At 34.0% G+C, this 13,895-nt stretch overlaps 1 protein-coding gene across 4 annotated transcripts in view; it reads left to right on the forward strand.

The window, feature by feature from the left end:
- The window catches only part of PDS5A (PDS5 cohesin associated factor A), a 77,100-nt gene that overhangs the window by 28,223 nt on the left and 34,982 nt on the right, over positions 1–13,895 (forward strand). For all 4 annotated transcript variants that reach the window (XM_064418340.1, XM_064418339.1, XM_064418341.1 and 1 more), the window contains 9 exons: positions 1,396–1,599; positions 2,057–2,143; positions 2,924–3,021; positions 3,503–3,629; positions 7,001–7,081; positions 8,524–8,664; positions 9,739–9,854; positions 10,623–10,717; positions 11,624–11,769. In XM_064418340.1, coding sequence (XP_064274410.1) covers positions 1,396–1,599; positions 2,057–2,143; positions 2,924–3,021; positions 3,503–3,629; positions 7,001–7,081; positions 8,524–8,664; positions 9,739–9,854; positions 10,623–10,717; positions 11,624–11,769 — 1,095 coding nt within the window. The remainder of the gene's footprint in view (positions 1–1,395; positions 1,600–2,056; positions 2,144–2,923; positions 3,022–3,502; positions 3,630–7,000; positions 7,082–8,523; positions 8,665–9,738; positions 9,855–10,622; positions 10,718–11,623; positions 11,770–13,895) is intronic.

Below are 13,895 nucleotides of genomic sequence, written 5' to 3' on the forward strand. Positions count from 1 at the left end.
GAATGGAGGAGGATTTTTAAGTAATGTACTGTAGGAGAGGTTGCTGTCAAGCATTTATTTTAATTTATAAGATCTGAATTTAAAACTATTTCAAAACTCAGGAAGGAAAGAAAGCCTAAACACAGCGCTTTCATATTGGAAGCATGGCTGTGCTTAATAATGGAGAAGCAACCCCAGAATCATTTGAATTACACCATAACAAAGAAATTCTAGTTAGAGTAAGAGATGTATTTATTAGCTGTGTGAGCTCAGTCTTCTTTTGTGTTTTACTATTATTAGAGGTGAATTTGACCCATCAGTATTTATCATTCTTTGTTCTCTCTGGTATCTTTTCATTGTCTGCACTGTGTATACTGTGTCTGTAGTGGGCATACCAAATCCTGCTGGTCTACAGTGTGGCTGTCCTTCACAGTTTTAACTCTTAAGGATGCACAAGTGACATGGAATAATGGAACACAAAGACTGATTTCACTAAGGTCATTCTAAGAGTCTCTGGCATGTCCACCCATTCTGTATTGACATCCTAGAAGTCATTCTCATCTTTCAACAAACACTATTCTAAAAGTTAAATCTGCAACTTTTTATTTCTTCAGATGAAATTCTTTCTTTCAGTTTTGCGAAATCATTATGTTGAGAAGTTTCAATTAAATGGGGTTATATAATAAAAATAAACTAATTTGGTGGCATTTCATAGGAATTAGTAGTTCTTAGCTGTGCTGGAGGAAACAAGGAAACCATGTGGTTAATTTATTACATTATGTTAATAAGGCTAAAGTTGCAATTTTAAATATGCAAAAAGAGAGATCTGCAGTGTTAAGACTTCTTTTACATGAGGGATTAAATTATCCAGTATCTAGATAGAAAGGTTCTGCATATGTGAAGTACTTTGTGACGTCTGTGCCTCAATAAAGGCAGAGTGTTAAAGAGTGGCTTCTTAGGCTCCTCTAGTCCTGGCACAGCTCTGAAGCAGCTGCATTGTACTATAGCCATGTGTTAGGCCAGATGGCTTACAGCCCCTCACACCACTCATACTGAGGTGAGTCCTCACTTGGAATTGCAGTGGGACTGCTTTGAGAAAGAGATGTTGCCATCTCCAACCCCACCTGTGCACAGCAGTTTCTGTGCTATACCTCAGGTCAAGATTGACAAAATAAGCAGATCTGCGTGCAGCACATTTTTCAGAGTCATAAGCTAAAATATCGACTTCAATAAACCTTTAAGTATCAGGTTAGCACTTCCCTTATCCCGATATTTGTCCTAACAAAAAAATTCAAGTGCTAGTTGTGATTATGCAGCAGAACATGTATTGATAGTACTGCATCCTTTAAAGAAGTCTTGTTTAGTAATGAGGAATAAAAGCAGAAAGAACTCAATTTTTTTTCTGGTGTTTTTCAGATGGTGGTAAAAACCTTCATGGATATGGACCAGGACTCAGAAGATGAGAAGCAGCAGTATCTCCCATTAGCCTTGCACCTTGCTTCTGAATTCTTCCTCAGGAATCCCAATAAAGATGTGCGCCTCCTTGTAGCATGTTGCTTGGCTGATATCTTTCGTATCTATGCTCCTGAAGCTCCATATACTTCCCATGACAAACTTAAGGTAAAAATACCTCATAAGATAAAGGCTTTTCTCCTACCTTATTCTTACTAAAGAAAATACTAACTGCCCCCTTAAAAAAAACCAAAAAAACCCCAAAAAAAACCAACCAAAAGAAACCAACCCAAAAAACCCAAACAAACCAAACAGTACCTCCCTCCCTCCAAAAAAATCCAAAAACTAACAGTAAAATGTTTTTATTCCCATGGATACTGATTTTAGTTGTATTAAGAGAAATTGCTTTAATCCTGTAAATCAGCATAATACTTAAGGGCCAGAGATATGTAAAGGAGTGCTAGATGGCCAATGTCTGTGTTGGTGATAGCTTTCTATCAGTGCCTAAAAAAGACAATTTAATGTTCTCACATTATGAGTTTGAAATGTGGATAGATGTCACCTACTAAAGGATTGTATTTTCACTTGCAGCTGAATCAAGCTTGTAAACTTTGTTTTTTGACAGGACATATTCTTGTTTATTACAAGACAATTAAAAGGCTTGGAGGACACGAAGAGCCCTCAATTTAACAGATACTTTTACTTGTTAGAGGTAACACAACTGTTGTAACTTTCAGTAGATGGTAGTAGCTCTGTAAACTTAAGAAGTGTAATCAGTTGTTCTCCTGATGTGCCAGTATGCCTGGCAAATTTGTTTTATTCTGTAAATCACACCATTAACTTCAGTGAATTGCTTCTTTTAGTACTTATAATGCTGTTTGTGTTTAATAAGTTTGTTAATCTGTAGTTGAGAACGTGTTTAAACAATTGGTATTTATTAAAATTTAGCCTTTATCATACAATTCCATGCATTGGGGTTTTTTTATCAAGAAAGAAAATCTCAAATGCTGATTAAAATGCAAATGTGTCTATATTGGTGATGGGAGGAGGAATGTTAAGATTTTGCATTAAAAACATTGCAAAACCATACTCTTGACAAGAACTGAGTGGTGGGGTTCAATGGGCTTTTGGAAATAGTATCTCATTTGTAAGCAAGATATTTGATTTTTAAAACATGATATTTCGAATTGTTTCATAGCATGAAGGAAAAGAAGGTCTTACTGTATTAACAAGTGCTGTCAATTGGATTTCATACTTAAGAAATCAGATCATTCTGTATTTAGCTTTTTCTGGATATATCTTGCAAAGCCTCTCTGTTAGGAGCTCTTTATATGCAAAGCAAATATCCAGTCTCTTTCCCCAAAGCATTTACATCTATTGTATATTATTTTTCCTTAAAAAAAAAAAACCCAAAACCCATAGCTAGCATGATTATATGTATATTACTTAATGTGAATTTGTACTAGTCTAAATATCCTAATTTTTGTTTTAGAATTTAGCTTGGGTCAAATCTTACAACATCTGCTTTGAGTTGGAAGATTGCAATGACATTTTTATTCAGCTTTTTAGGACTCTTTTTTCAGTTATCAAGTAAGTTGAATCATTTCCATTATATTAACTGTCAAAATATCATTAGATTTGGGGGTAGACTGAATCATTGCATAGTCTACAGATAAATATGTCTGAACAGAATTCTTTATTTCCCTAAATGATGAGCTACTGGGAAAGCAAATGAATGTGAACTACTGACGTTACAGGGGGGTATGTGTCTGAAAGTAGATGTTTTAAAATTTGTTGTCCATATTACAGCAGTATATTTCATTCTTATTAGTTTATCTGCATTTTTGTATTGGTTGTCCTTTTTTAATTTTGATTGTCTTAAAGCAGAGCTAGGTTGTTCTAGATTTTTGAACCTTTCTATAAGAGAAGAAAGGCACGTAAAATACTTTTGAGATGTGGAGAGTGTAAGGGAGAGCAAACTGGACAACATTTGATGTTGTTTCTTGATTGTACTGTTAGTATTTGCCAGAGTCTGAGAATTTAATATTGAAAATGTTCTTTATGATCCTAGTAATAGCCACAACCAGAAGGTACAAATGCACATGCTGGATTTGATGAGTTCTATCATCATGGAAGGCGATGGAGTAACTCAGGAGCTGCTGGACTCAATTTTGATTAACCTCATTCCTGCACACAAGGTCTGCCAAGTTAAATATTATCATAGTGTACTGTTATAATAACAGTAATTCTTACTGCATTTTGCATATTGTTTATCTCTTTATACACTTTAGCTATTGTGACTGTTCTGTTTTCTCACATTCATTTGGGAATTACCTGGTGCTGTTGATCAGCTGTGTCTAAATTATTTGATACAGAGAGATTGTGCCACCTCAGGAGCTCTGTACTGAAACAGAAATGAAGTGTTTTCAAGCAAATATAATAAGAAAACATTATATCTTGAGGATTGTAGGTAGTTGGTTGTTTCACTTTTGGGATATGTTGGTGGTTTTTTTTTTTTTTTTTTAATCAGAGAAGATATTAAATATTTTTGAATTTAAAAAGAGGGGGGCAGGGGAAAGATATTCCTGAGACTTCTGTGGTGTGTTGCTGTTCTCCCCAGCTTGCCAATCAGACTTTGCTGCACCTTCCTGGTTGTGCTTCCCACCCCTTCCATTGTCTTTCTTCATTTAATTCACTTGTAAGGAACAAAGTGACACAGAACACAAACACACTCCCCTTCCTAGAGGAATTGTATGTTCCTTGAAGAGGGGATCACCGGGTCTGCAACTGAGCTTCTAAAGTACCTGCACTTATGAAGTTAAAAAGTGAATAAACACAACTCCTTTAGCTGTGAAATAAAGCAAAATGAGATGCAGGCTGGTGATACCTTACACTGACCGAGAAAATTCCCTTTCTAAAACACTTATCAAAAATATTATGGAGTACTGTAAGTTTTGGTTACTAGTCAGAGATGAACTGCACTCTCTGATTACTAAGTATGTGTTTCTGTTTGCTCATTTGTTAATTAAAAATAATTACAAAAATTAAGGCATGTCCATCCATGACTACATAACTAAATCAGTATTAGTATGGCCATTGTAATTTACCTGTGAAATCTCATCAAGCTTATAAAAGTATCTATTGTCTGAGATGAGTTTGCATTCCTTCTGTCATAATCATGGGACAGGAATGCCATTCTATCAAATCATTTTTATTGACAGCAGTGAGATAATGTCTTACTGAAACTGCTGACACAAGGAGCCTCTTATAACAAGTGTCCTTGTGAAAACACACTCTTTGTGAGCTGCTTCTGATGAATTATAGGCAAGTAGATACAAGGAATGGAAGTAGAGGGTGGTGGTCTGAGGTGATGCTGTTAACAATGGGGGCGTTGCTCTGAGGGTACAAAGGCCCAGTAAAACCTTGTACAACTTAACATTGTGTTGTGACTATTTGATTTAGACGAATGTCATGGTTTGAGGCTGGCAAAAAAAACTCACTTCCTTCTTAACCTACCACAGCAAAGTCGAAGTGAATATGATCCTTTGACATTCTTATAGTTTTGCCTAATGAAGAAAATTCTCAAGCAAGGCTCTGATAAAGAGGGATACAAACTTGGTGTAAATATTGAGTTGTAATGCATATTTAGTATCACTTAGAGGATTGGTGCCGCTCTTACTGGCTCTTGGTCATGACTGAGAAAAAAATGTCCTGTAGGCAGTGCTCAGTATTATAATTTGGTCAGTATGTCAGTCTGTGTTACTTTATTTGTTTCCTTTAACAACAGCACTTAAATGACTGCTTTACAATGGTAGTTCAAAAAAAAGAATAAAAAAAACAACCAGAAAGTTCTGTCTGATCTGCCTACGGGAGTTTGACTGTTGTAACTGTGTTCTCCTTTCATGAACAGATCTCCAAGAAAATTCTGTGATTATATTGCTTGCCTTTAGATGTGTAAATCAGAAGCACTAGCCTTAAGAGCATGGTTGATTTTCTTGTAGAATGCGTGCAATAGCAATACTTATAGGTCTGTGCAAAGCAGTCAAATACCAGTCATTCTCTGCTATGACAAAAGAAAATCAGCCTGGCAAGACTTGATGGAAGTTTGTCCTTGTAAAGAAGCTGAAATAATGTGGTTTGAATAATGCGGTCTGAGGTGGTTTTTTTTTTATTAGACATGATATACAGTCTACCTCTGAATCTGGATTTTATTAATTTGTGCATCTGTTCTTAGTAAAGTGATGGTGTGGTGTACATTGTTCTATGTGTGTGCTAATGTGACTCATCTAGTAAATACGGGTTTTCAGTACAAGTAGCATGTCAGATTTTGACCTGTGGCCTCAAACTCTAGTTCTTTTTATTAACTTTAAAAGTAGTGTTATTCAGTGAAGATTTTTCTTCCCAGTCTTACGTAAGTTATTCCTTAAAAACATTTTCGTGTGTTAAAAATCTGTATTTTCTTCTGCATGTTCTACGGCATGGGTTATCCAGACAGGGTTTCTTTTCTCCTAATAGTTGAAATAGTTGATTATTTGTTTTAAAAGTTAAAAAGTTATTATTAGGTTATATCCTACTTTTCTAGGCTCTTTTGATGTTTGGTTCATTGGTATTGTGGTGTTCTGTGTTTGTGTGTGTATATGGGTTATTGCTTTGGTTGTGTGGAAGAAGCTGTATTGAAGTTTCATAGAAAATGTATTTAAAAGTTAGAGATTCACAGTCCTTTAGTTTAATACCTGCATACCAGTCAACAAGGTTTTAATCATGGTTGGGTTTGAGAAGAAAGTATTTTTTGAGAAGAATTAATACAAATATGTCTGTCTTCTACAATGAGACATCAGCTTAGTGCTTTGGTGACCGAGGAGATATTTGTTTGAGCCTTTGGCCACCTTGTTTGTCTTTGCTCTCTGTTGATGAACTTTGTCATCTCATTAGTTAAAAAAACATGTGGGAGTTCTCAGTGTAGATTTGCCAAATACCATATTTCCAAGAACAGTCATCCCATGGCTTTACCTGCATTTTGTCTGCAGTGATTTGTAGTTTTCAGGGCAATCAGCTCATCCATGTCTGTGATCTTTCCCATGCAAGCTGCATTAATCCTTAGATGATATGAGATACTGCATATGGGATTTGTACAGACTTGGACAGTCAGATTTTTCAGATATGCAGTTGCATTCTTTTTCTTGCTTAAGAGCAATATAAACAATGTTCAGATTTGTCATGTTACAATCAAATGCTTACTTGTAAAGTTAACTGCTGACTCTGCCCAAGTGTAGGTGCTTTCTGTAGTCTCATTGTGGGCTGTCTCAGAGCATATGATACAGTCTGTGGAGAAATCAGTGCACGGTTTTACTCTCCGGACAAGGCTGAGCTTGCTACAGAGTGTATCTTTAAAGAGTATATGAGGGGCAAACAAAACCACAGTTAAATATTAATTTAAATTCATTTATTTTTCAGTGCCAGATTTGGTGCACCTTAATCTTCAGAGTATGGAGGTGTGATAATGTTTCTTCAAAATTTGTTATTGTGTGTGAAAACTCTGTAAAATGTTATTATATTTTCTTCATTTCAGAACCTTAACAAACAAGCGTTTGATCTTGCAAAAGTCCTGTTGAAAAGGACCGTCCAGACCATTGAACCGTGTATTGCCAATGTATGTAAATTAATTAACCCATGTTACCTGCAAGTAATGTGTTCTTGTTGCTGTCTTGATTTATTGGAGGTTTGATGGGCCTTTTTATTCTTTTAAATGTTGTTTATAGAAGCTACTACAATTTTTTCCAAATAGCATATTGTTGGCTTGGTTGTTAAACATGTGGAGTATTTCCAATAAGCAAAGAGGAAATTAATTTTTATGTATCTCAGTCTAATGTTAAGCCTAAATCTAGGGTGTGAAAATAGGTGACCACCAAAAATCCTGTTACAACAAAAGGAATTATTAATAGTTCATGTGTGCAGCAACCAAGCGGCCTTATTTCATACCAAGTTTAGGATGAAGCATTTCAAGCTACTGTCTCTTGATTTTCTTTCCTCTCCTACACTTGCTGTGACTTGTAGTCATAAAGAGTAAAAGAACTATGCTTTTTGCAAGGCTTCCTTCAAATTACAATTCCTTCTTGTTGAATATGAGTTTTGTATATTCTGCATATTAATACAGCTCCTGCAGTCTTTGATGAATGTGTTCTGATCCATTCTGTTGCCTTTCCTTGGTGCTGAAGCCAATAGAATCAATAAAATTCAGAGCAGTTTAAAAGGGAATTAGGCAGATTGATAAAAGATTAATCAGTAAGTGTTTAAAAGCTCAAGGAGTCTGACTAACAGTTACCACATTCCCCTGTTTTTTTAAGCTTTGTAATTAGTCATATGTGAAAACAGGATAGTACATAAAGTAACATTTGAGTTGATTTAATACTATTCTCCTTACTTTCTTTTTCAAGTGTGTAATAGCTTTTTTGCTATTGCATTTACACTGCTTAAATAATATTAACTCACAATATCTAATAGGAAGTATTAAATTTTAATATACTTTATATAAATCCAAAAATAAATAATTCATAATTTAGACTGCTTTGCTTTTTTTGTATTAGATCACTAATGACCGTGATGCATTAGCCATCAAATATTGCAAGACATAACCTAAAGACATCTGACATTCTTTAAAATGGATTTGAAGCAGAGAACCTTTGTTCTCAGTATTTGATGATCTTCAGTTGGATTGAGTTTCAATTATAAGAAAATTTTTTAAAAGTACTAATTTTTTTGGTCAGTGTTCTGCTGGATGAATATGCATTTTAAGTTAGCACTTCTTTTGTTACATGTTAATTTTGCTTGGGAGATAGTTACTGAGATTTGAAATTATCAAATTGTCATGTGTTAAACTGTCTTGATAGAAATAATAAAACTCAGCTGGGAAGGATGTTTGTAATTTGCATGAGCCAAAATTGTAAGGGTGAAATGCTTTGATGTAATGAAGAAATTGTGCTTTGAATGCCTTCCATTGGTATAAAACGATTAATGATACTGTGTTAAAAGAATTTTTTAAAATGTTTGCATTAATGAAGGAAAATATACTACATAATATTGTTTGTATTTTAGTTTTTTAACCAGGTTCTGGTACTGGGAAAGTCTTCAGTAAGTGACTTATCAGAACATGTGTTTGATTTGATTCAAGAGCTTTTTGCCATAGATCCTCACTTACTGCTGTCTGTCATGCCACAACTGGAATTCAAGCTGAAGGTGGGTTACAGTGTAGCTTTGGACAATCAGTAAAATTTTTGTTAAATGTTTTGTTAAAAATTTTTGTTTAATTTTTTTTTAATTAAGAATGCATAACTGTAGATTTCATAAGTGTTCTACTAGAGGAATAAAATTTCTGTATTTATTGCTTTATTTTGAAGGTAAATATAATATTAAAGAAAGGATATTGGAAATTAGTATGCAATTATGTGCTTATTGTGCTTGGAAACATGTATTATGCACACAAAATATATATAATCATTGTAATGATAAATTAATGCAGTCTAATGCAAAAGCTTTATGTACTTCATCTTTGGATTACACCAAAAATTTATAAAGCAATTAGGCTGTGGTTGGCTTGTCTTATGAAATGCAAATGTGTTAGTTTCAGTATTGATTTGCAGAATTTTCTTTTATAAAATAATGCTTTAATAATAGGGAAATATTTCCTAATATTTTATCAGATTTGTTATTGTCAGCATTAAGTTAGCTGACTGATTTGAATCCTTGAAAGTAGTTAATTTTCCCTGATTTGGAAGTCTGTGGGGATTTTAATTAAAAAGCTGTTTGTCTTTCCTAAGATTGTAAGTGGACAAGAGAAATAATTTCGCATGTGTGGATGTACATGTAGGCTATGGTTGCAACAAACAAAAGTAATCAAGAAATAGGTATTTGATGAAATGACATGTGGCTTTCATTAGTGCACATGTGTTTATTACATCTTAATTGGTGTCTTTTCCACACACATAAAATAGTCTTAAAAACATTTTAAAACAAATCATTAGTTGTTTATATTGTCAAATATATATTGGAGTACTGTGTATGGGTTTTTATTGGTGAAAAAAAGGGTCATTTGAAAGCACAGCCATCTATTCAGTGTCTGTAATACATTAGCTTAATAGGTATTTGTATATTTTGCCTCGTATGAATCCTATAAGATGATTAAAGAGAATGAGGATTACCAGAAATACTTTCAAACTCAGTTTTTCATCTAACTGTTCAAAAAACCAGAATATTATTACAAAGGTATTACAGACAATATTTACAGTTGCTTTTTCATGTTTTGATTTTTAGAGTAATGATGGAGAAGAGCGTTTGGCTGTTGTTCGACTTCTGGCTAAACTCTTTGGCTCCAAAGATTCTGATCTGGCCACACAAAATCGACCTCTTTGGCAGTGCTTTCTTGGGCGGTAAGAGGAATGGGATAGAATTCTGAATTTCTGGTTTTTTCTCTTTTCTTACAGTATTGCATTTTTCATTGCCTTTTTAGAGGATGTAACTGTTTGTATTTGAACGAGTTCCTTATTAAATTGCCAAAGCAGAAGACTGCATAGGGTTACATTTTAGAAGGAAGCCTGAGAGACTGGTGCTCTATTGCTGTCAGCTGTGGCCATATAAGTTAGACAGCACATTATATGCATAGCAGAATTTACACAGTAGCTATGCCAGCATTGTCTGAAACTTCATACTGTTCAGCCTTATCTGCAGCTCTGTTTTGCTTGGCATTTACCTTTCTGAGTGAAGAGATACTTTTTTTTTATATAAATGTAGAAGTTCATAATTTTTAAAAAAGAGGATATTTTTAAATAGTTCCTGTTGATGCCAGTTTACATTTCTACATTTAATTTTGTGTATGTTTGTGTAGACACACACAATCTACATTCTATGGAGAACTGTGTTCAGAAGTCAGTGGGCAAAATCTGTTGGGTCAACATTTTATCCGCATACACTATATTCATTCTTTAATTTCAGTCCTGACTGAATTTCACAAGAAATAAATATTTATATGAGGTACATTATGAAGATAAATTCAAAACATATAAATTCTCTACTTTTGCCATATAAAAGTATTCTAATAGTTAACAGAACATACGATCAACACATGTTACTACATAGAGAATAATACTGATTTGCAAAGCTAATTAAAAATTAACATTCATTATCTTCTATCCCTCTAGGTTCAATGATATCCATGTCCCTGTGAGATTAGAGAGTGTGAAATTCGCCAGTCATTGTTTAATGAACCATCCAGACTTAGCAAAAGACCTCACTGGTGAGATGCTCATAAAGGAGTTTAGAATAATCTACAAAATGAGCAAGGAACTGTGTAACTATTTTTGTATATAGCAGTGTAGTTCTGAAATGTACCAAGTCCAATGCTTGATAAGGGATGGAAGAGGTATCTGCTGAGTAAATGATTTCTGTTGAAGATGAGTGCTAGTTATGTGAAGTGAGTGAAGATGAGTTAGAAAGAGGAGGAGTGTGTGGTTTTGTGTGGACTTTGTTCAGACTGAGTCATTAAGAAGCTATCCATTGCAGAATGAATTTTAAAGTCATTTCAAGTTCTAAAGAAATTTTGGGGTTAGGCAAAGCAAATATTGGTGCAACATTTTGACTTATTTTCAAAACCAGTAACAGAGTTCCTCACTACTCTGTTCCACCGAGCTCAGAAAATGCCTTTTTGCTGATCTAAACTATGAAGTTTCTTCTTTCTGTACAGTATCATTTTAACTGTGAGAAGATTTTCAGGCTTAACTGAAAATACTTTTGTTTTTTGATGCAAGCTATTCTACAACAACTGTCAATATTTCTGATTTTTTATTTACATTTTTCACTCTTTGGGAATGAGAGTTTCTTCTCTTTTTGTTTCTTCTTATTCCCTCACCCCCCTTTACTTACAATATATTTTAGTCAGCTTTATTTGACTTTATTGCTTCTTGTAAATCATAAAAGCTATCACTCCTGTATTCTTCTGATATTTACAGTTATCTAATTGTTTTATAAAGCTTTAACATAGAAAACATTGCAACAGATGTTTCCTGTGGGTAACTCTATATTTAATAGATTACATGGTTGTGATATGTGACTGACATTTAATTGATTGAACATTAGTAATAAATCAGAATACATTACACCTACGTAAAAAAGCCAAGCTTCTCATTGTTGCTGCTCATGACAGACTATTTGAAGGTGAGATCACACGACCCAGAAGAAGCCATTCGACATGATGTTATTGTTACAATTATCACTGCGGGCAAGAGGGATCTGTCTTTAGTCAATGACCAGCTGCTTGGCTTTGTGAGGGAAAGAACGCTGGACAAACGGGTAAGTGTTCATATTGTGTTTTCAGCAGTCACCTGCTTCTAATATACTTCACTAAAAGTAAAATGAAGAAACCTGAAGCCACAGAATCAGAGAATCTTTGGAATTAACTATTAACGAGAATACTGACGGGAAGAAAGTTATTTTCTTACGAGGACATCTTAATGAAAATTCCATATTATGGTGGCATCAGTCAAGTGTTGTGAGGCAAATAGGGTCATTGACTTGTGATAAACACAGTTACATTATAAGAACATAAGAATGGTCACACATGTTTAAGCCAAAGGTCACTATAACCCATTATAATTCTCACAGTCATCAGTTTTGGCTTCCAACAATTTGTGATTTAAGGATTTCTTAAGTCTGCTGTCCTATGCTCATAATAACTTTCAACAGAACTTTATTCCATGTATTTATCAAGTCCTTTCTTGAATTTATTTGTACTTTATAAGCCTCCATGGCATATGCATCAGTAAATTAAAGTTTAATGCATGTTTGGGAAAAATAACTTCAGTTGTTTGCTTCTAATTTGTCTGATAATTTGACTGGGTATCTCATAGATCTTGGATTATATAAAATAATGGATTTTTTTGACTCATTTATATTCAATAAATATGAATACCATATCTTCTCCAATTCTTGTTTTTATATTCTAAAGAATCACTTGATTAACTTCCACACAAATTGATTGTTACATACTGCTGATCATTCTGGTCTGGATGTTGGAACTAAGGTGACCAGACTTAGGAGCAATGTGCCACTCACCAGAACATCTGAGTTTGAATGACATTCAGAGTTTGAGCTGTTACATGATGACTTTTTTCTTATTCTGAAACGTTCTGTCTGTCTCTTCTGTTATTTCTGAGCACTGAGCTGGCAGTTTTGGAAAACATGTTAACATCAGTGTTTTTCTTGAATAAATTTAGGTGGTATACTGCCAAATACTGTACAAGCAGTGTTAATGCTGGTGGGAAAACCTCTCCTTAATCTGAATTTCTTCCATTTCATATCATAACAATTCAGTAGCATGGCACTTTTCTGCAATTCTTAATTACAATGTTGCATCTAATTACCTCAGTAAATTTTCTACACACTGTTCAGTTTATTTTGTAATAATTTTTCATACGTTAAATGTCAGAGATTCCTTTCTGACTTCATCTACAGGTTTATTTTGTTCCCTTAATTGTGAAAATCAGTAATTTATTTCCAGCCATTTCCCCCTATGTTTTAGTTAATAATTAATTCACAACAAAATTTTTATTTTTAGGTCCTCTGGTATGAGACTTTGTTGGAAATTTTTTGGGATCCTAATGCATTTTACTGATGGACTTCTGGATCTGTTAGAAGTTATATTTTCTTAGCTAAAACTTCCCATTATGTAAAGTTCTTAGACACATTTCTGTCACTTATTTTTCAGTAGTGTCATCTCTTTGTTGTCGTTACTGTTCTATTTCAACCTGTTTGTTCATTCCAAATCAGGTGATCTTACGAGTGGCACATTGTTTCTCTTCAGACCCTTTGGTTTCTTTCACATTTGCTGTCTTCAATCTGCTTATGGACAGATTGCAGTAATAGAATAATTAGTATTTGGTATATAATGTCTAAATTTTTGTAAAAGTCATAGATGGGTTACCACCTTTTGTAATTAAGATTACAAAATCTTAATAATTTTCTTCCTGCTTGCTTCACTAATTTTTTTGTTTTAATGTCTCTTAATGATGCTTTAAGAAACCTCTTCAGACCTCTCTCCTGGAATAAATCTGTCTCTCAGCCATTCAGAAAGGGTCTGGAAGGCTTCCTGCTTCTGCAATCTTTGGTGAAGCTGTTTAGTTAGTATGCTTTTAATAAATTTATTTTGAAGCTATTGCCCATGCTTCATCAAGGATTTACTTTCAAGTAAACTTTTCCAGAGTTTATACTGTTTCCTGTTTACAGTTTTTTGGATATGGCTCCATGCTCTTTGGAGAGTGATGCCTAATAGCAGATTTGTCTGTTCAATGTAGCCATGTTGATTTTTTTTCCCCTTATTATTGTTCTTATTTGATAGGCTGTAGAAAGGATGCCCCCTATGTAATTCTAGCTTTTTTTTTTAATTTTTTTTTTTTTCCTTTTAAGTGAGAATGTTACTA

Source organism: Passer domesticus, chromosome 4 (assembly GCF_036417665.1).
Source record: "Passer domesticus isolate bPasDom1 chromosome 4, bPasDom1.hap1, whole genome shotgun sequence".
Lineage (NCBI taxonomy): Eukaryota > Metazoa > Chordata > Aves > Passeriformes > Passeridae > Passer > Passer domesticus.